The sequence below is a fragment of the Notamacropus eugenii genome, chromosome 1, assembly GCF_028372415.1.
Source record: "Notamacropus eugenii isolate mMacEug1 chromosome 1, mMacEug1.pri_v2, whole genome shotgun sequence".
In the NCBI taxonomy this organism is placed as follows: domain Eukaryota; kingdom Metazoa; phylum Chordata; class Mammalia; order Diprotodontia; family Macropodidae; genus Notamacropus; species Notamacropus eugenii.
The window spans coordinates 150968557-150995260 of record NC_092872.1 but is presented as its reverse complement, the minus strand read 5'-3'; the positions used below and the strand labels follow the sequence as shown (position 1 = coordinate 150995260).

At 37.9% G+C, this 26704-nt stretch overlaps 1 protein-coding gene across 1 annotated transcript in view; it reads right to left on the bottom strand.

The window, feature by feature from the left end:
* Positions 1-824: 824 nt before the first annotated feature.
* MCEE (methylmalonyl-CoA epimerase) overlaps positions 825-26704 on the bottom strand; it is a 28374-nt gene continuing 2494 nt past the window's right edge. The window contains exons 2-3 of the mRNA XM_072616652.1: positions 17486-17826; positions 825-1230 (exon numbers count right to left, since the gene is read on the bottom strand). Coding sequence (XP_072472753.1) covers positions 1078-1230; positions 17486-17826 — 494 coding nt within the window. The 3' untranslated portion in view covers positions 825-1077. The remainder of the gene's footprint in view (positions 1231-17485; positions 17827-26704) is intronic.

Genomic DNA, 26704 nt, shown 5'->3' with positions numbered 1-26704 from the left:
ACTATTTTAAAGATTGACCTCAGGGTCTAACCAGTCTAAACACATTTCCTATGTAACATCATTCCAGTTCATCCAATAGTTTTCAAAGATATCTAAACTTGGTCAAGGATTTTTCCTTACTTAGTCTAAAGCCTATGACTGATTAATTCAGTAAGAAGTATTCTTATCTGGTTAAAATATCCAGGCATAGCATCTGGACACTAACTTTAAGTGGGATGAGATGACTTAATTTATTCAATTGCCCCCCCCTTACATAATACATTTTTTCAAAAGTATATTCGTGTATGTTTCCACAGTTGGAATGTAAACTTGGCAAATGAGGAGTTTCCATTTGTTTTGTATGCTTGCAGAGTTTTAACAACATATATAATTAACAATATGTATTGTTATATATCATATAACATATATGTCAATCTATTTATCATTAACAAAGTGACTTATTCATGGACCTGCCCCGCCACAGACCCAGTTATCTGTTTATTTACCTATTCAAACTTCCACATATGCTTCCATTCTCATGATCCAAACAGTTTGGTCCAAAGTAGTCTGCTCTGAAAATGAGTTGGTCCCAAACAATTCAGAAAGCTTTAGTTTAAAAGAAAAAACTTGTCCCCAAATAGCCTGAAGAACAGCTTGACAGTTAAACAGGACAGTTCTAAACATTTATCCATCTACATCTATATCTACATCTACATCTACCTCCAGGTGTCAACACATCCACTGCTTTGGGAGCTAATCTCTCCATATAGGGAGCATACATTCTACTCTAAGCACACAATTTTCTAGTATAACTGGCACATGTTATTCAAGAAGTATTCATACCGTTTTAAAGATATGGATAATTTTATTTCTATAAACGTGATTTTTACAACTGTATGTTTGAATAACCAATGTTTTCCCATAGATAAGGGAAAAGTAAAAATAAATAATTTTTTTATGATTTTATTCATTTAATCTTCTGTCAGTTTGATGTCTGAACTTTTAAATCAAGGCATAACTTGGGATTTGAACGAAGATCACATACAAGGTAATAATTCATAGGGGATTCTCTCATTATAAATTTTTCACAACTTTAGATTAAGCTTGTTCAAGTTCTACAAGGACTCCACCACAGTCTTTGGGATGAAGAAAAATGACTGGTTTTCCATGTGCGCCTATTTTAGCCTTGTCGCTCAGAATACGGATCTTCTTTTGCTTTAAATCTGTTACAGCTGCTTCTATATCATCCACCTTGTGAAAAGAAAGAAAAATATGTTTAAGCACATAAGGACATACAATCACCAAATCTTGATGCTGAGATCTTTAAAAGATCATCTAAGCAGTGGTATCAACCTCAAGTAGAAACAAGGGCCACTAATCCATAATAAGGATCCCTGTGGGTCATGTATTAGTTTTAAAATGTAATATTATATACGTTTTATTGTATTTTTTTGTTAAAGATTTCCCAGTTACATTTTAATCTGGTTTGTTCTACACTTCTTGCAGGCTGCATGTGGCTTGCAGGCTGTATATTCTAAACTATATCCTTTGTCTTCAGTCAGGACTACATTTAAGTCATCTAAAATACATTAGAATCTTACTCTTAAAAATTTCCAGGGAAGGAGATTGCTGAATTTCCCTGTGTCAGAAACTTTAATATTTAGGAATTCTCATGAGTAAATTGTATGGATTGAACTAGATGAGGTCCCTTGTGCCTTCAGATTCTGTGAAATTCTTTCCTGCTATCCACAGGTACCTCAATTATCCTTCAGACTAAAAAACACTGGCTACCATCCTGACCACAAAACCCTCATATGTGGATAGAAGAAAAGTCTTTAGTTCCTCTCAATGGGTTCTAGTCACCAAGTCTGGGTAAAAGCAACACCCATGGATAATGAAAGAACTTATAGGTGTGAATGCTGAGCCACTGTCAGTGATTTCTGAAAAATCTCATGAGAGCAGGGAGAGGGGCCACAGAACCGAGAAATGCAAATGTCTTCTTTCCTCCAAAAAGGGAAGAGGGTAGAATCCTCAAACTACAAACTATGACATTTACTTTAATCCCTAGCAACATTCTTGAACATATTAAAGTGATGAACTGTGACTATTTAGAAAAGGAAGAGCACTGTGGAAGAGCCAGCACTGACTCTGGTTTCACTTATGGAGAGAATGTCAATATGAGCATGGTTCAGGTCTTAAAGCAGAATTCCTATTTGCTTTGAACAATGATCCCATACTCAGAATGCCAAGATGTATATTAGTTAAATTAATACTTACAAACTGTTTGAAAAGGGTGTGATTCTTAGAACTGTCTCTTTTTCTACTGCTCTGTCACATTTACTATAGAAACTATAGGAGGACTATTTCAGATTTTATTTCATGGGCTGACATGGCTAGAGAACTGATCATCTAATAACCAACCTACTGGTGATCTTATGTTTACAGGGTACAAAATGGGAAATTATAGTCTGGGGCCGCTGGGTGGCACTGTGGATGGGATGTTGGGTATGGACTCAGGAAGATGTGACTTCCAATCCAGTCATGACAGCAGTAATGGGAAAAGAAATGAAATTTGATAAAAACTACTGGGAAAATTGGACAGCAGCCCAGCAGAAATTGGGTTTAGACCAACACCACATGCCATATACCAAGATAAATTCTAAATTATATAAAGGTCACATCATAAACAAATAAGAGATATAAAGAAGAAATTACCTTTTGGATCTATGGATAGGGGAAGAGTTTATGACTAAATAAGCAACAGAGAGGCTCAATTTTGACTTTAACTTTGAATTTACTTTGACTTTGAATTTAAAAGTTTTTGTATAAGGAAATTAATGTAGTTAAAATCTAGTAAGCTAGTAAATGGGGGAAAAAAATCTTTGCAATAATTTTCTCTGATAAAGACCTCATATCCAAGATATATAAGAAACTGATTCAAATTTATAAGACTAAGCTATTCCCCTAATAAATAAACATTCACAGATATGAACTGGCAGTTTTGAAAGGAAGAAATCTGACTTATCAATAACCAAATAAAAAGTGCTCTGAGCTACTAATATTTAGATAAATGAAAATTTAAGCAACTCTGAAGATCTACCTCATAATCATCAGACTGGCCAAGATGACAAAAAGGAAAATGACAAATGTTGGAGAGGCTATGGGAAAACAAGCACAGTAATACACTGTTGGCCGACTTGTGAATTGGCCTGGCTATTCTAGAAAGCAATTTGGAATTATACCCTAAAAAATACTAAAATATGAAGACCTTTTGACCCAACTATACTATTACTATTTTACCACTACTAGGCCCAATAACCCAGAAAGATCAAAGAAAGAAAAAAAAAAGATTTCTATATACAAAAATAGTTGCAACAGCTCTTTTCACAGTAGCCAAACACTGGAAACTATTGGGTTACCATGCTATTAGTGAACAGCTAAACAAATTATGATACATGAATACGATGACATCGGTGTGCCATAAGAAATGGCAAAATGGACCATTTCAGAAGAAAATGGGATGCCCTCTGTGAAACGAAGCAGAGTGAAGGTAGCACAACGAGAAAAACAACTTTTACAACAACTGTACTGCAAGGGAAAAAATACAGAAAAAAAAATTAAAGACTTTATTATTCATATCAATGCAATAATAAATCACAAATCCAGAATACTAAAGAAGAAATACATACTTCCTGACAGAGAGGTGATAAACTTAAAAGACAGACATTTTCAGGCATGACCAGTGTGAAAAGTTGGTTTTCTGCACACTGCAGGGTTATGAGTATTCCTTCCCCTGCCTTCCTTCCTTCTTTCTTTCCTTCCTTCCTTCCTTTCACTTTTCTTATTTATTTTTGAAAAAGCATCATTTCAATTTAGGGATGATGCTGGAATTCAGGCTGCAAAGATTAAGAAGAGAAAAGGAGAGAGGAAGTGGAGGTAAAAAACCGCTTTTTCTAAAAGTCTGATTCTGAATAGGAGGGATGATCATTTAACAGAATGATGGAGCCTCGTGAGGGTGTTTTCAGGATGGGGGACATATTAACATGTGTGTAGGCAGGGAGGAAGGAACCAGTTGGTAGGAGTTGAAGATAAGAGGAGTAGGAAAGGAAAAAAGAAGGAAAGAGTATTGTGAGGGGACAGTCTGCTGGAGAAAACAGCAGAGGATGGGATTAAAGGAATGTGTAGGTTAGTCTTGGTGAGACAAAAGTCCACTTCTTTATCAGAGAGTAGAGGAGAGAATGGGGAATGATGTCAAGGAGAGAAAAGGGAGGTCACAGCAAATAATTGCTATTTCATCAGTAAAGTATCTGGTAAGATCCATAGCTACGAGACTAGTGGAGGGAAGAGACAGTGTGGATGATTTCAGGAGAGAAGAAAAACTTTGGAACATTTATCTTTGGGAATAGGATAGAGAATCAAGGAAGATAAGGACTGACTTGCTAAAAGTAACCAGTTGAGATTACATAACATAAACACATATTCAACAAGTGGCACAATATAACATCCAAGGCCAGGCAGTGATTATCCCATATATCTATTTAGAATAAAATCATCTAGCACCCTCAGGAAATAAGTATGGGTAGCTGTTTAGAACAGGATCAAGTGCTAAGAATAAGATTTAAATGCTAAAATTTTTTATAATGATTTTAGATGGAAATACTTCAAAAATATTTTTCTTATACCTTTACAGAAAAAATCATTATGAATATTAGCTACTATACTATATACAGTCCTCAATGGACTGTTTTGTATATTGGACAATTTTTGTATATTTTTGGGTCTGCTTTTAGTTAATTTTTAAAAAATATTTTCCTTTGATGTCATTCATGAATTCTCAGTGCTTATTAGTGTCCTTGTATATTTCCAGTCTGTTGCTTTTAATCTGCTGTGGGTTTTTGAAACCTATGTCAACACACTGGGTTCAATATTGGAAGAGTCTGTCTACTAAGACTCTCTATGGCTTGTTACTCTCACCCAGAAGTCTCCCCTGAAAATAACAGAATCTGACTCATATCAAGCATCAGGCTTCCAAAGCAATAAATAAAAAATAGGCTTATTACATGAATATAAAGAAAAGGGATTAACATCGAGGCCCTTCTAGCAAGAATTAGAATTCAAGTTCATGATTAAGAAATGAAAGAGGCAAAAGACACACACTCATATATTATAAATACTTTCTTCAAGAAGACAGAAGGCAATGGATATGGTTAATCTCAAACACAGAAAAGAAATTGAAATTGATGATATCTCAACAGACAGAAAAAAGCTGATTACTAATGTGGGAGTAATTTCTGAATCTGCCTTCTTATGTAGTCAAGCCATGGACAAGCTATGTCAAAGGTAAAAATTAACACCAAATTAAAAGAAAGGATAAAGATAAGATAACATTGCATGCAATCACAACAGCTTCATTGTTTCTTAGAGAATTTGATGTAGAGCAGTTGTCACAATAAAAAAAAAAGCCAGCCCTAAGTAAATGTTATTAAGGGTCTACATGAAATGCTAGGGATCCAAGACAAAAGAGCCCAGAAACCATCTCAGCCAACAAATACCCTTTACAAACTATGAAAGAGCTTTGAGAAATGAGTAGAGGGGTTTACAGAGTTTTAAAAAGTCCTTTAAATGTTTATTAGTTATTATTTAGAAATAAGGAAAATATATAGAAAGTAAAAAGGTATAAAAAGTAGATGAGAAATGATGCATGTGAAAAGTCTGATTACAAAGGTAACTATTCAGAAAAAAGTCGAGATTAAGAGGGATAGGTCAGAAACCCTGTTATGACTAGATTGCAAATGTTCTTTCTTTCTTTCTTTCTTTTTTTTTAACATGTGCACATGAAAGGAAACAGCAAAATAAAATCAAGGGCATTTTGTGTCTTTTTAAAGTGTAAACTTCTGTGGAAGGCCCAGATGTGACCAATCTGGCTAAATGACCCACCCAGCAGTAAATTTCATATTGGGGCTACTCTAAAATGACAAAACAGGCCAAGATCCACAAGTGGCTAGCTGTGGTGGACTTTATTCACATGAAGGTACTACCTCTAAGGAGGTAAATACAAGTCAATTATTTACAGATAATAGATGCACAGTGAAGTAAATGGCATCTACATGTGTTGTTTATCACTCCGAGGATTAGTTAATTTCATTCATGAGGTTATTTCAGCACAGAGCTCTTTTTCTGTAGAAAATTGTAACTGACTGGATTATGTAATGTCTCCCTCCCCACCTCTCATCACTACCACAAGCAAAGGTAGTCAAACCATATGATATTGTTAAGGGTAGTAGAGGTATTCTTGTCAGCACTGAATAATACATAGAAGCTAGGAGAATTGCAGACATGAAAGGGATAATAGCTTCGGAGAAACCTGAGAAGACTTACATGAACTGATGAGTGACATAAGCAGAGGAGGAAAACAATTTATACAATAATAAGACTGTAAAGAAAAAATAGTTCTGGAAGATTTAAGAGCTCTGATCAATGCACTGACCAGTCACAATTCCCAAGGACTGATGTAGAGCATACTATTCATCAATGGCAAGGTCTGTGGATGTTTTTATATATGGGCAGGTAAGGCTGACATGACACTGCCTTCTAGCCTTCCCTAAATTAACTGGAGCTGGTCAGTATCATCCTTAAAGGAGTCTACCGTTACTAAACAGAAATAAACAGCATTCTTGGAGAACAATCCTTTAGTCAACTGTGCAGCCATCTAATAGTAGTATAATACAAACCACATTTGTCAATTGCACAGGTTGTTGCTAAAAATTCCATATGGAAGGGAATATTCACATGGCATATAACTAAATCACAAAAGGAAACAAATTTGGTTGGGCATATTTTGTGGAAATAAAATCATCCTATTGTGTTGCCTTGTCTTTCCTAGATTTTTTGAATTCAACTAACGATTTCATTAAATGAATTAATGATTTCATTCATTCTGGATCTTCTCAGACCCTGAAGGTAAGCTGATTGAACTTTAGTTGCTGCAATCTTTGTTGTTCCTTTTTAAAAAGCTGGGTGCTATAATTATTGATTTCCAGGTCTTGGGCACTTTTGTCTTACAAGAGTTCTCAAAAATAAGCACTTTAAAATAGCATCTGCAAAATGCAAAAAGGGATGTACCAACAGGATCTGCTGATTTGGATACTTGGACTTTAAATTTTTTGAACTTCTAAAATTTAGACATATTTACTTTTAAACTTTTAAATCTTCAACCATTTCTTTCCCTACTTTAGTTTTATTTTCAGCTCTACTATTATAAATAATTATTTTGTCATGGTTGTTTTAATTTTTAATACTTTCCCTAAAAAAGGAGGAAGCCATTTATCATCTATTGGTGTTTTTGTAACTGATATAATTAAATAACATTTTCTCTCTTGCCTTTTATATCTCTTACAGTCTGTGTTGTGTGTGTATGTGTGTGTGTGTGTGTGTGTGTGTGTGTGTGTGTGTCTATTGTTTGCTTGCTTTGCTTTCTGTGACTTCCTACGAGAGATATGTTTTCTTTGTATCCCTCTGATTTCTGCCTTTGGGGGTCTCTGTAGTTCTCAGTTTAGCCAAATGGATTTCATGCTGTTCTTTATGTACCTATCACTGTTGTAAATTTATTTTGTACACACAATAGAGTATGTTTGTGAGGCATTCAACTATCATAGAATCCTCTGACTCTTAGGCACCCCTGTTCACTGGATCTCTCCTGCTATTGCCCTAGGTTGCCTGAATTTAGCTGTCTTTAAATTTTTGTTTTTCTCTCTACATAAAGATCATTTATTACTTCACCTCCTGTGCATAGGTTAGCCCAAGATATTCCAAGGACCCACTTGGTAAGACAATATTCTGGATGAACTAATGCTAGCTCTAGTGAACCTTTTCTTTTTAAAATATTTATAAGACGTGTTTAATAATTTATTACAGAATTTTGCTTAATATTGGCATCAAGTTCCTAGGCTGGTGTTTTCTAGTCAATCAGTCAGTCAATAAGCATTGGATTCAGTATCTGCTATGTCCCAGGCACTGTGCTAAGCACTGGGGATCTTTTTTTTTTTTTTTAGGCAACCTTCAAGGAGTTCATAATCTCATTGGAGAGATAATAAACTAGCCAATATGTAAACGCTAGCAATATACAGGACAAAATAGGATACCATTAACAGAGGAAAAGCAGTAGAACTGAAAAGGGTTGGGGAAGGCTTTCTACAGAAGACAGGGTTTTAAGTGGGACTTGAGAGAAGCCATAGAAGCCAACACTTGGAGATGAGGAGGGAATCTAACCTCTTACTAATCCCTGAGCACTAGAACATTTGTCTGTGTCCAGTTTTCTGGCACTTTTATTTCCCATGATGCTTCAAAGACTCTTAATAGTTGTATCCCTAGTGCCTAGCAAAGCCTTGGCACGTAGTAGGTGCTTAATAAATATTTAACTGACTGATCCTGAAGGTATCTGCTGCAATAAAACAGTTTCATTAAAACTGTATAACTTCTTTTATTATTTATTTTATAGCTGTTCTGTGATTCTGTGATTACAACTTCAAGTTTCGTCAGTACTTTGGGATGCGACTCATCTGGGACTGTAGACATAAATTTATTTAAAATTGTCAGTTTCTACTATCTTGGACTTGAATTACTTCTATATTATGTTCCTTTTATCCTTTCTGATTTGAAGAACATGATCCCTCATGGGAAACAAAGAATGGCACAGAGCTTGAGGACCTTTGCTTTCTGCCATTACATTGAGTCTATCACTTTCTAATTCTTGCTGCCTAAAGAATCATCCCTCAATTGGAATGCAATTTATAAATCTTTTTTTGTTTTCTTTAGCTATCTTCATGAACTTCCACTTATTTTGAATATTGTCAACTGCCTTAAGAACTTACCCAACCTAGCATTATTTTTAAAAGTTGTCATTTTTTTAATATTAGATTAGTCTTGGGTGCCCCTCTGTGATTTTTTTGTAGAAGTTTTTTGGTTTCTTTGATGACAAAAGAAAACTTCTTCTTTGAGATAATTTATGATTATGGAGTCAGAAATTTGCTGTTTAACATTACTTCTCTTTTAAAATGCACTCACTATTGTAATCTGGACCTATACCATACCTATCCAAGTTTTAAAAATGTTTTCCTAAATCCTAAGGTAATATCCCATCTGTCTTCCACATCCTTTCCCCTCTAGATTACAAGCTATAAAATTACATTATCATTTGTTTCCAAGGTTCATTATATATCAAATCAATTCTTCCTTGTTAATCAGAATTAACTTCTAAATAGTAGTTTCTCTCTTTACCTTTTGGGAGATTAAATTTTTGGCAAGACTAGTCAGGAATTTAAAAGATGCTTTGGTCTTAGCAGAATGAAATTACCTGTAGATATTAAAATAATTGATACTTTTAAACATTTTCTGAATATAGTGATGCCTCAGTGATCTGGACACCACACTTTTGGTACCTCAGATACTCAAAATAGCACTAAACTCACAAGCAGAAGAAAGGAAGGAAGAAGAGGACAGCTGAGGTAGGCCTTGAATTAAAGGAAAGATTATAAGGGAAAAGATAGGAGAACAAATGAAGCATAAGATACAACCTGAACAAAGGTCCAAAATTGGGAAAGGGCAACATTAGTTTGAGTAAGAGTGAATAGTTTAATTTGACTAGAAAGTAGCATATTTGAAGGAGAGCAGTGTGAGAGGAAGCTTGAAAGACAGATGGAAGCCAGATTGTGACAGGTCTAAAATGCTAAGGCTAAGGAATTTGGATTTTAGTAGAAAATTGGCAGCTTTTGAAGGTTTTTGGGACAAAATGATATCATCAAAGCTGTGCTTCAGGAAAAGTACTCTAGCAGTGATGGGTAGGATGTTTGGGAGCAGACTAAAGGCTTGAAGACCTATAGGGGTTTATGACAATCATCAAGTCAGACATAATGAGAGCCTCAAATGAACAAATGCTGTTGACTGAACTGTGTTTTTTTTCTCTAATGGGTGGTTCTGACATTTCAAAGCAAGGTAAAGCAATAGAAGGTTAAAGATAGCTAGTAAAAAAAAAATTGCAAAGCCATGAAGCTGAAAAGAAATTCAAGGCTTTTTTTTAGGAAAATAGTTTCTGAATATGCCAGTTATACAATATTAATGAAACTGTTGTATTGTAGCAGATAACTTCAGGATTAGTCAGTTAAATATTTATTAAGCACCTACTATGTGCCAAGGCTTTGCTAGGCACTAGGGATACAAAGAAAAGTAAAAGACAATCTCTGTTCCCAAAGAGCTCAAAACCTAATGGAAGAAACAATGTGAAAATAATAACTAGGTGTAAACAAGGTATATGCTAGATTAATTTGGAAATAATCAAAACAGAGAAAGCATTAGAATTAAGTGAAATTGGAAAGGTTTCCTATAGAAGGTAGGATTTTAGATGGGAATGAAAGCAAGTCAGGGAAGTGAGGAGGCAGAAATAAAGGGAGAGAGCATTGCGGGCATGGAGAACGCCAGTGAAAATGTCCAGTCAGAAGATGGTAGGTCTAACTGGAGGGACAGCAAGGAGGTCAGTGATCCTGGACTGCAGAGAATCAGGAAGGAAGTGAGGAGTATAAAAGAGTATAAGGTGTAAGGCATTGAAGAAGACAGGCTATAAAGGACTTTGAACACCAAACAAAAATTAGAGGCAACTATACAAAACTGAGACAAGAGAGAGATTAAGTGACTTGCTCAAGGTCACACAACTAATGGATGTCTGAGACCAGAGACGAATTCAGAAGTCTGCTGACTCCAGGTCCAGTGCTCTATCTACTTAACTACCTAGATGCCTCTGATAGTGAGTTAACTGGGGAGGTGTAAAAAGGTTCTATAGCATGAATTTGTATCATGGTTTTCTGATTTTCTCCACTGTGATTCAGCAACACATGTAAAGGAGAGAAGGCAGGGGATGGTAAGAGTGAGTCAAGGTTAAGAGGCATGGCAGGGCATGAGTAGCAATGTGATAAGGGAGCAAAGGGCTTAATGGATGAGGTCAGTGTTGAATTGAACTGGTCAAGAAGGGAAAAGGAGGAAAGTTTAGCTAGTGCAAGGGTGATGGCCTAGGACAGAAATAAGAGATTAAGGGTTTGAAGATTAAGATCATTTCAAAACTGCATGGTTATCTGAAAACAGCAAAGCTAGTCTATTTCTAGATTCAACTAATATTTATTTAGCATCTGTTACGTGATAGGTACAAGGGTTACAAAGATGAAAAGGACATAGTTACTGCCCTCCAAGAGAAAAATTTATCCTGAAGAAGTTAGTTTACTCTCTTGTAATAATTTTGCCATGTTCCTACTTGCCAATGATACTTCTCAATACGATCAGTGAATTGTTAAAAAAAAAAGTTAGGAAAAGTGAGTTCTATACTCAACTTTTTTTGACTCATGATCTATTGATTACTTACATGTGATTTATCTGAAATTCTCTGTCTGCAAAATGAGGTGTTTTTTTTCCTCAACAAGAATGTTATAAGGAACTGGGATAACATCTATAAAGTATCTATCAAATACTAGATTTAAAAAACTGCAATGGGCCCTATCTCTAATATTGTTAAGGAGGGTTATTATGTAATACTGAGGCATTAAATAACCATATCTTTCTAGTACTGTAGATCTAGAATCTATAAACTTCTTTAAGAGCACACACACACACACGCACGATATATTTTTACAGATTGTATATGTGTGTACTACTATACTAATAGAAATTTAAAATTATGAGATAAAGATGAAATAAGCAATTTAAAATTTTAAAAATTTTCTTTCTTAAGAGTGAAAACATCTTTTTGTTCTCCAAAAGAGAGCCATGTAACTGAGTATCCTTCATTATTTTTGAGATCTTTGTTTAACACTTCATGATAGTGACTAAAAGGGCTTGGTTCTAAATTTTAATATTTTCTTTCTTCCTTCCAATAAATTGTGCTACACATGCTATGGAGTAAGGATAACCCATTTTGGAAATCACTGTTTTTGACCATTAAAAATCTATAGATATCTGCTTTATTATTCCCTTAAAAAGGTCTCAGACATGCTATAGTGAATCATGTTTTAGTAACCCTCCAGAGAACATAAATTCTTTGAGTTATTTCAGTAAAACACTATGTGTATAAGAAACCTGAAGTCCTAAAGACAGAATGAACTAAATGGAAATAGCTGGAACTCATTTCTAGATACTTTGGTCATTCAATTAACTTTTTAACATCTCCCTGACATACGAATTCTTCTACCTTATTCACAGGGGCATTAAAAGATTTAATTAATGATTGTAATGAGTTTTAAACTCCCGGGATGGGTTGCTAATACAATTTAAAAGTTTCTTCACTCATCTATTGACCTTAATTTTGATCTGCAGTGCTTTTTCTAAGTTAGGTGCAGCACTCTATGGAAGTCTTGTCATCTTTTGTAGCTTTTAGTTTTACATGAGAAGTTTCCAAATTATACCTATGTTGAGGGAATATCTAAATTAAAAAAATAAGTTTTAATTGCATTTGCACCCAATGACAAGTTACCATAGCAACTAAAAATTGGGGGATTCTGTCTAAGCCCTCAATAGTATTTCAGAGTGCTACTTATTAATTCTAATCCACTAATTGCTTTCAAGATTGTTACACCACGAAATATAGAGAATGGTTCCTGAAGTCTTAATACTAGGTGATTAATAAATCTGAAGCATGATTAAAACATTCCACTTATGATAGAAAAAGATAGGAAATATAATGAACTTGAAGGATCACTTTGCCCCTTAAATAAAGAATATTTTAATGGAATTGGCTTTACAAAGAGAAAGGTGCCTTTGGACTTTTGCTAAAATTGATACTGCCATCTGAACTGTTTCTCTTCCCTCCTCAGACCTTCCACAATAATTCTCTAATGACCCTAAAGGTCAGGACCTTACCTTACAATTTACAAGAAATGGAGGCCATCTGTCATAAACTCTGTTTTCTTCCCTTCCCTACAACTCACAGCTCTATGACATCATCCTCTAATCTTCCTTCCCTCTCCTGCTCCAGTCTCTAAGGAAGAGAGGGCCATTATCTTTGCCCAGGTCAACACCTTGATCCACATCTTCTCTAGCAAATTTTTCCCATAATGATGCCTTCACTCTCTCTAATCTTCTACCTTCCCAATCTGCCAGTTCCTTCTTGGTGCATCTCACCTATCCCTAAAAGAACAAAAACAAAACCAAAAACATCTCTAGACCTTTCCCCACTCAGGCTAGTGTCCTATATTTCTCATCCCCTTCCTAACCTCCTAGATAAGATGTTTATGCCTATTTCCTCCACTTCCTCTCATCATATTCTTTTCCCATCTCTTTGAAATGTGGAAGCTGAAAGTGATCTCTCCAAAGTTACCAATGATCTCTTAACCACCCAATTTGATGGCCCTTCCTCAATTCTCCTTCTTCTTGGCCTTCCTTTCTTCTCGGTTGCTTTCTCTTCTCTGGGTGTTCACAGCTGTACTCTCAGCTCTCCTCCTCCAGGCCCTTCCTCAATTCTCCTTCTTCTTGACCTCTCTGTATAACTGTTGACCATGCTTTCCTCTTGGTTGCTTCTTCTTCTCTGGGCGTTCAGAGATATACTCTCAGCTCTCCTCCTCTGGGTTCTTCCTCAGTTGCCTTTGCTGGTTTATCATCTATTTCATGTGTTCCAACAGTGACTATTCTAATCCCTTTCCTTTTCTCTCTCTAAATTATCTCTCTTGATGACCTCATTAGTTCACATGGAGTTATGATGTTTATGATTATGATTAATATCAATTTTAGTCTATCTCCTGAGCTCCATGTCATGAAATACTTATTGGAAAGTTTGAAATGAGTATGCCACAGGCACATTAAATGCAACTCAATGTCTTCCCCCAAAACCCACTTCTTTTCCAAACCTTCCTATTTCTGGAGAGGGTCACATCATCCTTGCAGTCAACCAAATATGCAACTCTGGCCTCAGTCTCAGGTCCTCATTCTCCCTCACCCCATTTACACAATTAGCTGCTTGATGGTGCAATGGACAGAGCACTGGACATGGAGTCAGAAAGACCTGAGTTCAAATTTAGCCTTAGACATTTAATGGATAAGCGACCCTGAGCAAGTCGCTAAGCCTCTATTTGTCAGATTCTTCATCTGTAAAAAAGAGAAAAATAACAGCACATATCTCATAGGAGTACTGTGAGGATAAAATGAGATAATATTTGCAAAGTGCTTTGTAAGCCTTAAAGTGTTATTTAAATATTAGCTACTATTAAGTCTCATCTTTTCTATCTCCACAATATCTCTTGAATCTTTTTTCTCCACTCACATGGCTGCCATCCTAGTTTAGGCCTGCATGACCTCTTGCCTGTCTTCTTGAAATAGCTTCCCAATTGTTCTCCTCTCAAATCTTCCCTTACTTCAGACTACTTTCCACAAAGCTGCCAAAGAGATTTTTCTAAAGTGCAGATGCCACTCTCCTAGTTTATAAATTTGGAAGGATCTCTATTAACTCTATGAGCAAATATAAACTCCTCTATTTGGCATTTAAAGTTCTTCACAACCTAGTCAGGCCTACTCTTTCAGACTTGCTACATATTCCTCTCCTTCACACACACTGCAGGCCAGCCAGTCTGGTCTCCTTACCGTTCCTCACACACAGCACTTCCTCCTTCATCTTTGTTCTTTGTACCATGACTGTCTCACATTTCTGGATTTTGTTCCCTCCTTACTTTGTCTTTTTAAGCATCCTAGTTTCATTCTTTCAAGGCAAAGCTCAGCTTTTACCTTCTACATGAAACTTGTCCTAACTAACTTAGATGCTAATACGACACTCCCAAATTATGTTGCATCTAATTTGTATCTCTTTTATATACACATGTTGTCTCCCATAGCTAAATTAAAAGCTCCTCAAAGGAAGAAATTATTTCATTTTTATTTCTGTATACCTAGTATCTTGCAGTTTCTGATACGGAGTGGCACTTAGGAAATGTTTGCTGATTGATGGACTCAATTGTCTATATGTAACTCTTCAAAATACCTAACAAATTACATAAGCTAGATCATATTCTGACTCACTTTAAAACTAGTTTTCATATAACTGAAGGCAAAAGTGATGAAAAACTGTTCTAAACAATGTGGATTTGAAGTTATTCCAGTCACATCTCTCCTTTTTTATCTAGAAGTCAGTTATTCACAAAGTTTAGGTATCTGAAAGGTAGCTATATCAGTAACTACCCCAACATACACAGGGGGCCTGCTACCATAGGTTCTTAGATCTGCATTCATAAAAGGAAAGGCAAGTTTTGAGGGGTTAACAATCATTTTCATCTGGCATATGTATCATTCCTTTTACCAAACACATACATCATTCAGGGGAAAAAGTCAGCATCCTGAACTTCAAAGAAAATACAGAGAAATCAAAGATCAACAGACATGGCTTCCTCTGCCTGACTATCAACAAACAGGTCCAACTGCCTGACCATTGTTACCACAGAGGGAAGCACCAACATCTGGGTTTTCCAAGCCAGGGGGCTCCTTACTGGCTTCCCAAGAGTCCTCATCTGGCCAAATAAACACTTCCAGTAAGCCCCAAAGCAAAACCTTACCCTCAGAGTATTCATACCTTTTTTAGAGCCAGAGGGCATCCCAACCCTAGAGAACCAGTGCCTCATTAATAAAAGGTGTGAGCCTTTTTACAAATCTTTCCTAATCAAACTCCCCTTAATGAGCAGGTCCATTGCCTGCTGGTGGGGAAAATCTTTAATTACATTAACAATACAAATATATATACTGTTTCTAGTTAAAGAAATGCTTGTTTCTGTACTTTACTCCTAGAAAAGACTCTTGGTTGATAAAGGCAAAATTCAATCTGAGTCATCTGATTATACTAAAACAAAAACAGCAAAAGATCCTACTTTACTTGCTATCACAGCAGCTCACACCCAGAAAGTAACCAAAAGAGCTTTCTTGGGAGCCAAAATATATTTCACAAAGTCCATGTACTATATGAATACTGTACTCTTCCCCCAGAACCAAATTAGTCTTATTTTAAATGTAATTCAAGCACCCTTGGCATTCTGTCTTCCCATGACATTGCAAGTAAATTTGATTCTTTGGCTACCTAGCTTACAGGGAATTGGAAGCAGCACATCAGTGAAGGTGAATCAATGAATGATTGACAATGACTGAAAAAATATTTATTAAGTGTTTATTCTGTAGTAAGCACTGGAGATACAATTGGGAAAGCAAGACAAGTCTGTTCTTAAGGAACTCACATACTAATTGATGGAATCAATATAAATTGTCATTTTGCTGTTCACTTTAGTCGTGTTAGATTCTTTGTGACCCTATTGAGGGTTTTCTTGGCAAAGATGCTGGAGTGGTTTGCCATTTCCTTCTCCAGATCATTTTATAAGGGAAGAAACCGAGGCAAACAAAAGTTAAATGATTTGCCCTAGGGTCACACAGTTAGTGAGTTTCTGAGGCCAGATTTGAATTCAGGGAGATGAGTCCCCCTGACTCTAGATCTAACACTCTATCTACTGTGCCACCTAGCTGCACTATTGCTACTGGGTAGATGTAAGTACACTGGCAAGTCAGATGGTAATACCAAGCAGGGATGGGGAACCTTCGAACCTGAGGCCATATGTAGCCTTCCAGGTCTTTGGGTGTAGCTTTTGGACTGAGTCCATGTTTTACAGAACAAATCCTTTTATTAAGGGGATTTGTTCTGTGAAATTTGGCTTCAGTCAAAGCACTGCACTTGAGGACCTAGAGGGCCACAGGTTTCCCACCCCTGCACAAGAGACAAATAAGATGAAAGTTTCCAGAAGCAATAGCTCACTGTAAATGAGTCATCCTAAGAGTTCTGGCTTTGCTTTTTGTATGAGTCATAATAGAGCTATCTTTAGTGACCCATCCTCATCTTTGCAGGCTTCAGTGGTTTTGAAGTACTTGAATATAACTCTACAATCCACTCTAGGAAAGACTTGAATTACAGGAGTCATCTGTGAATAAACCCAAGATTCTTTTGGATCATAACTGACCTATATTCAGATTCAACATTTTCTTCTATTGTATTCTTGAGGTCCTGAAAAATGAAGTCTAACTAAAATGTGACTTTGTTCTATCCCTCAAAAATCAAGTCATATCTGAATATAAATAGGATGTTCTGGAGCTCAAGGATGTATATAGTAAGTATATTCTTGAAAGACTCATGCTTTTTCTGGGCATTGTTATTAGATACAAATCAAATGTTAAAAATCACACAACTCTTAGGAGAAGAAATGACTCCCAAGACATAGACCTCTGTAAATTTAAAGAAGAGTTAGTTGCATTTGATTAGAAAATGGTGAAAATATTTTAGTATTTTCTCTTCTTAAGGTCTTAAGGACAGACTGCTTATATAACATTTTGGGAATATTACCAATATAATTCATGGAGATATCCAATAAAGACTTTAATGACATCAATAGCTTTAGAAAGCCAAGGATAATTATGAAAAAAATAAATATTTAAAATATTAGGTAAGTAATCACAATACCTCAATGCAGATATGATGCATTCCTCCAGCCTTGTTTTTCTGCAGAAAGCCTTCAATTGGACTTTGGTTTCCCAAAGGATGCAGTAATTCAAGCTTAGTATTTCCAAGTTCCACAAAAACGACAGAAACACCATGTTCAGGAACAGGGACCACCTCACTTACCTGGGCCCCTAACATATTTTTATAAAAAGACTTGGCCATATTCAAGTCAGGTACTGCAATTGCTACATGATTTAATCGACCTAGATTCCACAAGGTTCCTGGAACATTCTGAGACAAAGAGTGCGACCCTGAAAAAGTTCTTACTGTTGGAGTAACAGTTTGCAGTCTGATGAAAGCCCCTGTAAAATTGAATGACAAAGGTATAATTCATCTGAAAATCAATATACATTTTTCTACATTTAATAAAAATCTAAATATATATATTCTACTATATTGTATCTTTTAAGGGGTACTACAGACTATTTAGAAATATAAAAAGAGGAAATACTTCTATTTTCTCCTATATATAGCTAACATTTTTTCTGAAATTATGAAATAAATTCAGAGAAGGTAACTGAAGAAGACATTTCATAATCATTTGTACTGATTGATAGAATTTAAAAGATAATCACATATTTAAGTAAGTAGTATTTTGATCACCCACTAATCCTACTCAATGCCTCATTACAGTGTGGAGTTAATCTTGGGTTGAAATGGATCTGTGATTTCAATGGTATAGGGAACTCCTAGAAAGAAAACTCCTTCCACCAATGAAGACCAGTATTTGCTCTACAAGTTATAGTTTGAGAGTCACCTGGAGTCCTGAGAGGTTAAATGATTTGCCCAGGGTCATACAGCCAGTACGTAGTGAGGGAACTGGGAAAACTAGGTGACACAGTGGATGCAGCACTGGGCTTGGAATCAGGAAAAAAATACATCTTCATCAGTTCAAATCTGCTCTCAGACACTTACTAGCTGTGTGACTCTGGGCAAGTCACTTAATCCTATTTGCCTTAGTCCTTCATCTGTAAAATAAGCTGGAGAAGGCAATGGCAAACCACTCCAGTATCTTTGCCAAGAAAATCCCAAATGGGATCACAAAGAGTTGGATATGACTGAAATGATCTAACAACAATATAATTTAGAGAATTAAAACATCAAGTCATAGTGGGAATGGAATGAACCACACAGACTCCATTTTGTGACTCAATTCTGGAGCTAGCTCAGTTTCCTTGCTATTTAATGACGGTTCTGGTCTCATTTCTGCTTGTGAGAAAACCTGATTGCATTGTTTTAAACCTAGCTCTGTGAAGCTGGGAAGCTGGACCACCTGTCCCTGTTGCTTAGAGTCCCTTAATGAAGGTTATAATGACCAGAAACCCAGTCAGATCCAAGGGATGCAAAGAGTTTTCTCACAATTACACATCTTCAGCAACCCTGAAAACTGGCTTTTCCTGATCAATCAGCTACTGTTCCTAAGTTCCTCTGATTGAATACAGACACACGAGGGGGAGTGGGACATCTTTTTTCTGATTTCAGGGAATTGCACCTGTTCACTGTCCTCTCTTCCACTCTGGAAAGTCCTTAATGACCAGGGATGGAGAACCTGCATCCTTGAGTCACATGTGGCCTTCTAGGTCCTTGGGTGCAGCCTTCTGACTGAGTCCAAGTTTTACAGAACAAATCCTTTTATTAAGGGAATTTGTTCTGTGAAGTTTGGATTCAGTCAAAGGGCCACATTTGAGGACTTAGAAGGCCACATGTGGCCTCAAGGCTACAGGCTCCTCTCTCCCATGCCTATACTTTCCTCCAATTAGAAATCTGATTACCTAATTTTGTATCCTGGTTAATTGTTTTCTTTTAATTAATTAGTCTTGTTTGATTGTTTTTAATGTATAAAAATCTATTTCCCCTTGAATTCAGGGTCCAGTGCCAAACTGAGGAAGCCTGGTCCCAATTTGTTACGCAACTGGCATGCATTGCTTAATAAATCAATATGCTCAGAAGTTTGAACCTTTGTTTCCTCAGTCATTTCATCCCAAGAACGGACTTGAACTCAGGTGTTTCTGACTGAACTGTTCCTCTTTCCCTCATTCCCTACTGAGTATCAATATAGTTTGTTGAAGGTAACTATGGCCAAGTCCTAACACTGCCTAGTCATAGCAAACTGGAAAGGTTTTCAGTATTGTTCAGTGATGGTATATCTGTTGTCCTAGAAGGAGCCCAGTGAAATTCAGAAACACTAATTACCAGGTTAGCTGCAGTGTGATTAATTTGACAGCCAGGCTAACGCTGTAGACTATCTCCTAAATTGTGGATGTACTTCAGTCTCTATAGGTGGAGGGAAGATATATAATTTATAGAATTAAAACATCAAGTGGTAGTGGGAATGGAATGAACACCTACAAATGAACACACCTACAAAATCATCAATCCTTAAAGCATACAACATTTCACCAAGAGGTAATAAGGTATAGAACAAGAAGCGTGAAGGTTCGCAAAGTCCATGGTTAAGCTCATTAAAATGAATACTCTTCAACGATACAAAAAACCCCCCAACCCAACAAACAAATCTATGTTCCATTCACATGGAATTCAATGGAAAAAATAGTGAATTGAGGAGAAAAATATTTTAACTGAAGATCACAGGAAACACTAAAACTACTTATCAGAACTTCCTGTAAGGTAGCAGTTATTTTTTTGTTCCACTCCCACCCTTCCTATTAAAGGATAAAAGATAGAAATGTGCAGGAGCTGTGGGACAATTGAACAACTATCTTTGAGAGAGTTATGCATGTGATGATCAAAACATGCTTTCAGGACAGATTTAGAGCTGAAAGAGACTTTATATATCAGTTACCCATGGATGAAATGCCTCAGGTGAAAAAAAATGATGTCCAGAAAGACTATGCTATTCCAAAAATCACGTAGGTCCTAAGTGGCAGAGTTGGTATTCAAAATCCAGTTCACTCACTTCAAATGCAATACCCTGTGTGTTTCTGAAACACTTCATAAGCTATTTGTTACTAAGATTTGTTGTTCTTTAAATATCAGTCTTTTAAAAAAAAACTTTTTAATGTTCATCATCACATAAAGAAAACAATCTAAAATTAGAATTACGGTAGTATAAGGTTCAAGTATAATCTAGATGAAGTGGAGTTTGGGAAGGGACCTATTGTTGTTGAACCTATGGGCTTTAGAGAGTACTGGGTTTAAGGTTTGGGGAATGACAAGGAAGAAAAGAAGGGAGGGAGGGAGGGAGGGAGGGAAGGAGGGAAGGAGGGAGGAAGGAAGGAAGAAAGGATTTCTAGCCAGTAAACCCCAAAGGAAGAGGAGAGGGAGACAGAAGGGAGATGATGAGCTGGGTGCCTACTCAGGCATCTCCATCTACTCACTGGTTGTGTTCCTCCTTCATTTCCAAAGAAGACCATGACATCAGAGAAATAGTGAAATGACTTGCACTTGACTTTGTTTTAAGTGAGGGAGGGCTGTGCAGATCACCAGCCTCACTTCTCCTCCTGAGCCATCTGAATCCATTACTAGATATTCATCAAGATGACTGAAGATGGCCCAGGATGCAATGGGAGACCTTAGTCTTTTTAGGCTGGGCCTTGAGTGCTTATCAATAGTAACAATTTCTGTTTCCCTCCCATTTTGATTTAGTTATTTTTTTTTCCTTTGGCCCATTAAAAGGGCTATCCCCTGACTACTTCTCAAAGAGCTCTGTCCACTCAATGGGTGTTACCTCCCCCTAAGTGAGCACAGGAAAAGGCCAGCCTAAAAAGGACAAGGTCTCCCAATGCATCCTGGGCCATCTCTTGTCATCCTGATGAATATCTGGTCACTGGATTCAGATGGCTCTGGAGGAGAAATGAGGCTGGTGAGTTGCACAGCCCTTCCTCACTCAAAACAAAGTCAAGTGCAAGTCATGTCATTATTTGGCTGATGGTCCTCTTCAAAAACCAAGGATGAATACAAAAACAATAACAACAATCTAGACTATAAAACTTCTTCAATTTATGTTAAAGCACAATAACATTTAGCATGAGAAAAGACTAGACAACACTGATCTGTTGCTGGCTCTTAAAGAAAAACACTTTGATAGTATACAGTGTTACTTATCTACTGAAAAAAGCAAAAGACTGCATTCTGGTAATATTTCGGGTCGCAGGGAATTTAAGGGCCCCAGAGTTATATTATTTTTTCTTATTAACATTGTACAGTGGAATTCTTTTTTTTTTTTATTTAACTTTTAACATTTATTTTCACAAAATTTTGGGTTACAAATTTTCTCCCCTTTTATCCCCTCCCCCCCAAACCCAAGCATTCTAATTGCCCCTGTGACCAATCTGCTCTCTCTTCTATCCTCCCTCTCTGCCCTTGTCTCCGTCTTCTCTTTTGTCCTGTAGGGCCAGATAGCTTTCTTTACCCCTTAACCTGTATTTCTTATTTCCTAGTGGTAAGAACATTACGGTTGATCCTAACACTTTGAGTTCCAACTTCTTTAGCTCCCTCCCTCTCCACCCCTTCCCTTTGGAGGACAAGCAATTCAATATAGGCCAAATCTGTGTAGTTTTGCAAATGATTTCCATACTAGTTGTGTTGTATAGGACTAACTATATTTCCCTCCATCCTATCCTGTCCCCCATTACTTCTATTCTCTTATGATCCTTTCCCTCCCCATGAGTGTCGACCTCGGATTGCATTCTCCTCCCCATGGCCTCCCCTCTATCCTCCCCCCCACCCTGCTTCTGCCCTTGTCCCCCACTCTCCTGTATTGTGAGATAGGTTTTCATATCAAAATGAGTGTGCATTTTATTCTTTCCTTTAGTGGAATGTGATGAGAGTAGACTTCATGTTTTTCTCTCACCTCCCCTCTTTATCCCTCCACTAATGAGTCTTTTGCTTGCCTCTTTTATGAGAGATAATTTGCCCCATTCAATTTCACCCTTTCTCCTCCCAATATTTCTCTCTCACTGCTTGATTTCATTTTTTTTTAAGATATGATCCCATCCTCTTCAATTCACTCTGTGCACTCTGTCTCCATGTATGTGTGCGTGTGTGCATGTGTGTGTGTGTACTCCCACCCAGTACCCAGATACTGAAATGTTTCAAGAGTTACAAATATTGTCTTTCCACATAGGAATGTAAACAGTTCAACTTTAGTAAGTCCCTTATGACTTCTCTTTGCTGTTCACCTTTTCATGGTTCTCTTCATTCTTGTGTTTGAAAGCCAAATTTTCTTTTCAGCTCTGGTCTTTTCATCAAGAAAACCTGAAAATCCTCCATTTCATTGAAAGACCATTTTTTCTCCTGAAGTATTATATTCAGTTTTGCTGGGTAGGTGATTCTTGGTTTTAGTCCTAGTTCCTTTGACTTCTGGAATATCCTATTCCATTCCCTTCGATCCCTTAATGTAGAGGGTGCTAGATCTTGTGTTATCCTGATTGTATTTCCACAATACTTGAATTGTTTCTTTCTAGCTGCTTGCAATATTTTCTCTTTCACCTGGGAATTCTGGAATTTGGCCACAATGTTGCTAGGAGTTTCTCTTTTTGGATCTCTTTCATGCGGTGTTCTGTGGATTCCTTGAATATTTATTTTGCCCTCTGGTTCTAGAATCTCAGGGCAGTTTTCCTTGATAATTTCATGGAAGATGATGTCTAGGCTCTTCTTTTGATCATGGTTTTCAGGTAGTCCCAGAATTTTTACATTGTCTCTCCTGAATCTATTTTCCAGGTCAGTTGTTTTTCCAATAAGATATTTCACATTATCTTCCATTTTTCCAATCTTCTCGCTATGTTCTGTGATATCTGTCTTTCTCATAAAGTCCTTAGCATCCATCTGTGCCATTCTAGTTTTGAAAGAACTATTTTCTTCAGTGAGCTTTTGAATCTCCTTTTCCATTTGGCTAATTCTGCTTTTGAAAGCATTCTTCTCCTCATTGGCTTTTTGAACCTCTTTTGCCAATTGAGTTAGGCTAGTTTTCAAGGTGTTAATTTCTTCAACATTTTTTTGGTTCTCCTTTAGCAGGGAGCTGATCTGCTTTTCATGCTTCTCTTTCATCCCTCTCATTTCTCTTCCCAGTTTTTCCTCCACCTCTCTAACTTGATTTTCAAAATTCTTTTTGAGCTCTTCCATGGCCTGAGCCCATTGGGTGGGCTGGGACACAGAATCCTTGATTTCTGTGTTTTTGCCTGATGGTAAGCATTGTTCTTCCTCATCAGAAAGGAAGGGAGGAAATGCCTGTTCTCCCAGAAAGTAGCCTTCAATAGTTTTATTTCTTTTCCCTTTTCTGGGCATTCTCCCCAGCCAGTGACTTGACCTCTGGATATTCTCCTCACACCCACCTCGCCTCCTGGTCCTCCCAGCCAGCATTTGGGGACTGAGATTCAAATGCTGCTTCCCGCCTTAGGGCTTTTGGCGGGGGCAGGGCTGCTATTCAGTGTGAGAATTAAGTTCAGGTGGTCAGGTCGGGGCAGGGCCACCTCTCAGGCTCAGTTCCCTCAGGGGGTTTATGCACAGACCTTCCACAATGGATCCAGGCTCCTGCCCGCTTGGGGAGCCCCTGTCTGCTGCCGCCTCTCAGCTTCTATCTCCCGGGGGGGCCTGAAATATGGGGGCACCCCACTCCCCTCTCGACCCGCCAAAGAGACTCTCTCACCAACCCCCGTCACCTGTGGGTGGAGGGGCTTGTGCGGCCGCTGGAGATCCCGTCCCTGAAGCCTGCTCGGTTCTGTACCTCTCGGAGCCGCGGCCGCCGCAGGTCTGGGCTGGGTTCTGCGTCTGTAGCGTGACGGACTTTTTGCGAGAGGTTTGCAGGTCCCTCTGTGGGTGGAGGGACCCGCGTGGCCGCTGGAGATCCCGTCCCCGTAGCCCGCTCGGATCTTTTCCTCATGGTGTCACGGCCGCTGCAGGGCTGCCCTCTGCTCCCAGTCCCGGCGCCCAGTCCGCAGCGCGAAGGACCCCCCGCGAGAGGTTTGCAGGTCTCTCCGGAACAGAAATCTCCCTCGCTCCAATATTCCGTGGCCTCTGGGTGCAGAATTCACCGTGAGTTGGTCCCCTGTAGCCGTTCTGTGGGTTGTGGGTTCGGAGCTATGTGTATGTGTGTCTTTCTACTCCGCCATCTTGGCTCCGCCCCCTGTACAGTGGAATTCTGAGGCTAAAAAGCACTAAAACAGAATGGAGTCTTTCTTAAATTCCATTCTATGTTCTTTAGTTACTGAATTACCGAAAAGGGGATCATAATGATCTTCATGTAGAGACCATATAACATAGCCAGTTCCCAAGGACAATGAATGGCCTGATGAAGTCCTGGTGTGTTGGGGTTTTAAAGTTAGTCTTATAAATATGTGGACATATCCAATCAGGCTGATATTTTCCATCACATTATTCTGTGGAAGACTGCATGAGCTCTAACTTTCTCTACTAATATCTATATCAAAGGAATAGCAAAATGATAAGCTAGCACACAGCAAGAGAATTGGACAATGTGCAGTCTTATCTGTAGTGGCTACAAAAATGGCTCATGGGGAAAACAGGCTGGTAAAAGTTTTTTTTTTTAACTTAGCAGTTTCTAAAATTGTTCATAATACTGCCTTAGGTAGTTCCATGCATCTCCCCAGTTGCCTTGCCTTGTCATTTAATGCTAGCCACAAGTGGTACTAAAAATCTAGTTCACGCAAGACTGGATTTCCCATCATTTTAATACATACGTTACTAAATCAATTCTAAATGATTCCTTCCTTTCCCAAATTCTTATGCATTGATATTTCACCTTTGCCACACACTTAATCACATCCTAACTTCTATGACAGTTTTGTGTATGAGAGGCAGCATGGTGAAGTGGACCCAGTGGTTGTCATTCATACCACAGTACAAAGGTCCTATGCTTGGAACCATAAGTTAGTCAAACCAGTGGCTGTGATTAGTATAAGTCAAGGCTAGGATTTTTCATTAGAATAGGGGAATGAACAAGGTAAAAAAAACCAGGGCAATTCTGGAGCACGAGGGCAAACCTGGAAGGGATCAGGGACATTACGTAGATGGTGGCAATAGGACGCTGAGCATTTGGAGAAGAAAGAAGCAGAAGATAGGAAAAGGGTTCAAAGAAGGAAGAAGTCAAGACATACTTTGCAATTTTACTTAACACTGTGGCAGTAGGTCTTATACTACTGAAAATCAACTCACACGGTGCCTATGGATGCCAATGCCTGAATTAAGATTAAAGACTAATTCTGAAGACTGCCAACCTCAGCCTTACCTAGGTTGGCTTAGGTCTCCATTTCAGCTCAATACTTTCCTGTCAAAATAACAGTTGCTCCTCTGTTTGGAAGAGGAAAAAGGAAAAAGGAAAGGAAAAAGAAGAAATGCAGAGTCATTTATTCCTCAAATACTTATTAAATGTTATGTCCAAAGCATTGTCCTTCATGCCAGTGAGGTATAAAAAGACCATCTAAAATACAATTCCTACAAAGAGCTTATATGTACCCAAATACAGTTTAATAGAGAAGTTCAATGGGAATTCAGAGGAAGAGCTGCTTCACTGGGGAGAGCTAAGCCATTTGAGCTAGATACTGAAAGATGGGTAGGAATAATGTGTGGAGCTGGCAGGGGAGGGCAATTTAGGGAGTAAATGTGAACAAAAGTGTGGAGAAGTAGGGAAACGCTCAGATGGGGTTACGTCCAGCTTGAGTAAAATCTGGCTGAAGGAGAATGAAGAAGCCTGTCTGCACTTACTGCCTCCACCTCTGTTCCTTTTACGCTTTTCAATTCCTTTGCAAAACGGCTTCTGTGCTTATTATCCTCCTTAAGCTACAATGATCCTTTACGGCCAGACTGGATGACCCCTTCTCAGTCTTCAGTCTTCTTGTTCTCCCTGTACCATTTGATACTCTCTCCTGTCTAGGTTTCGGTGAGACTCTTCTCTCTTGGTTCTCCTCCAGTCTGAACCCTCCTCACTTTCTTTCACTGGATCATCATCCTAGTCACACCCCTAATTGTGGGTGTACCCCAAGGCTGGGTCCAGGGGCCTTCTGATTGATTTCTCTCTTTAATCTCTCACTTGGTGACATCTTCATCTCCCATGGGTTCAAGTATCATCTCTGTGCAGGTGACTCTCAGATTGAGCTAGAGATTCAGCCATGGTCTCTTGAGCTTTAGTCCCACATCACTAATGGCCCTGTTACCCACTTTGAATTGGATATCTCAAGGACATTTCAAAATCAATTATGTTCA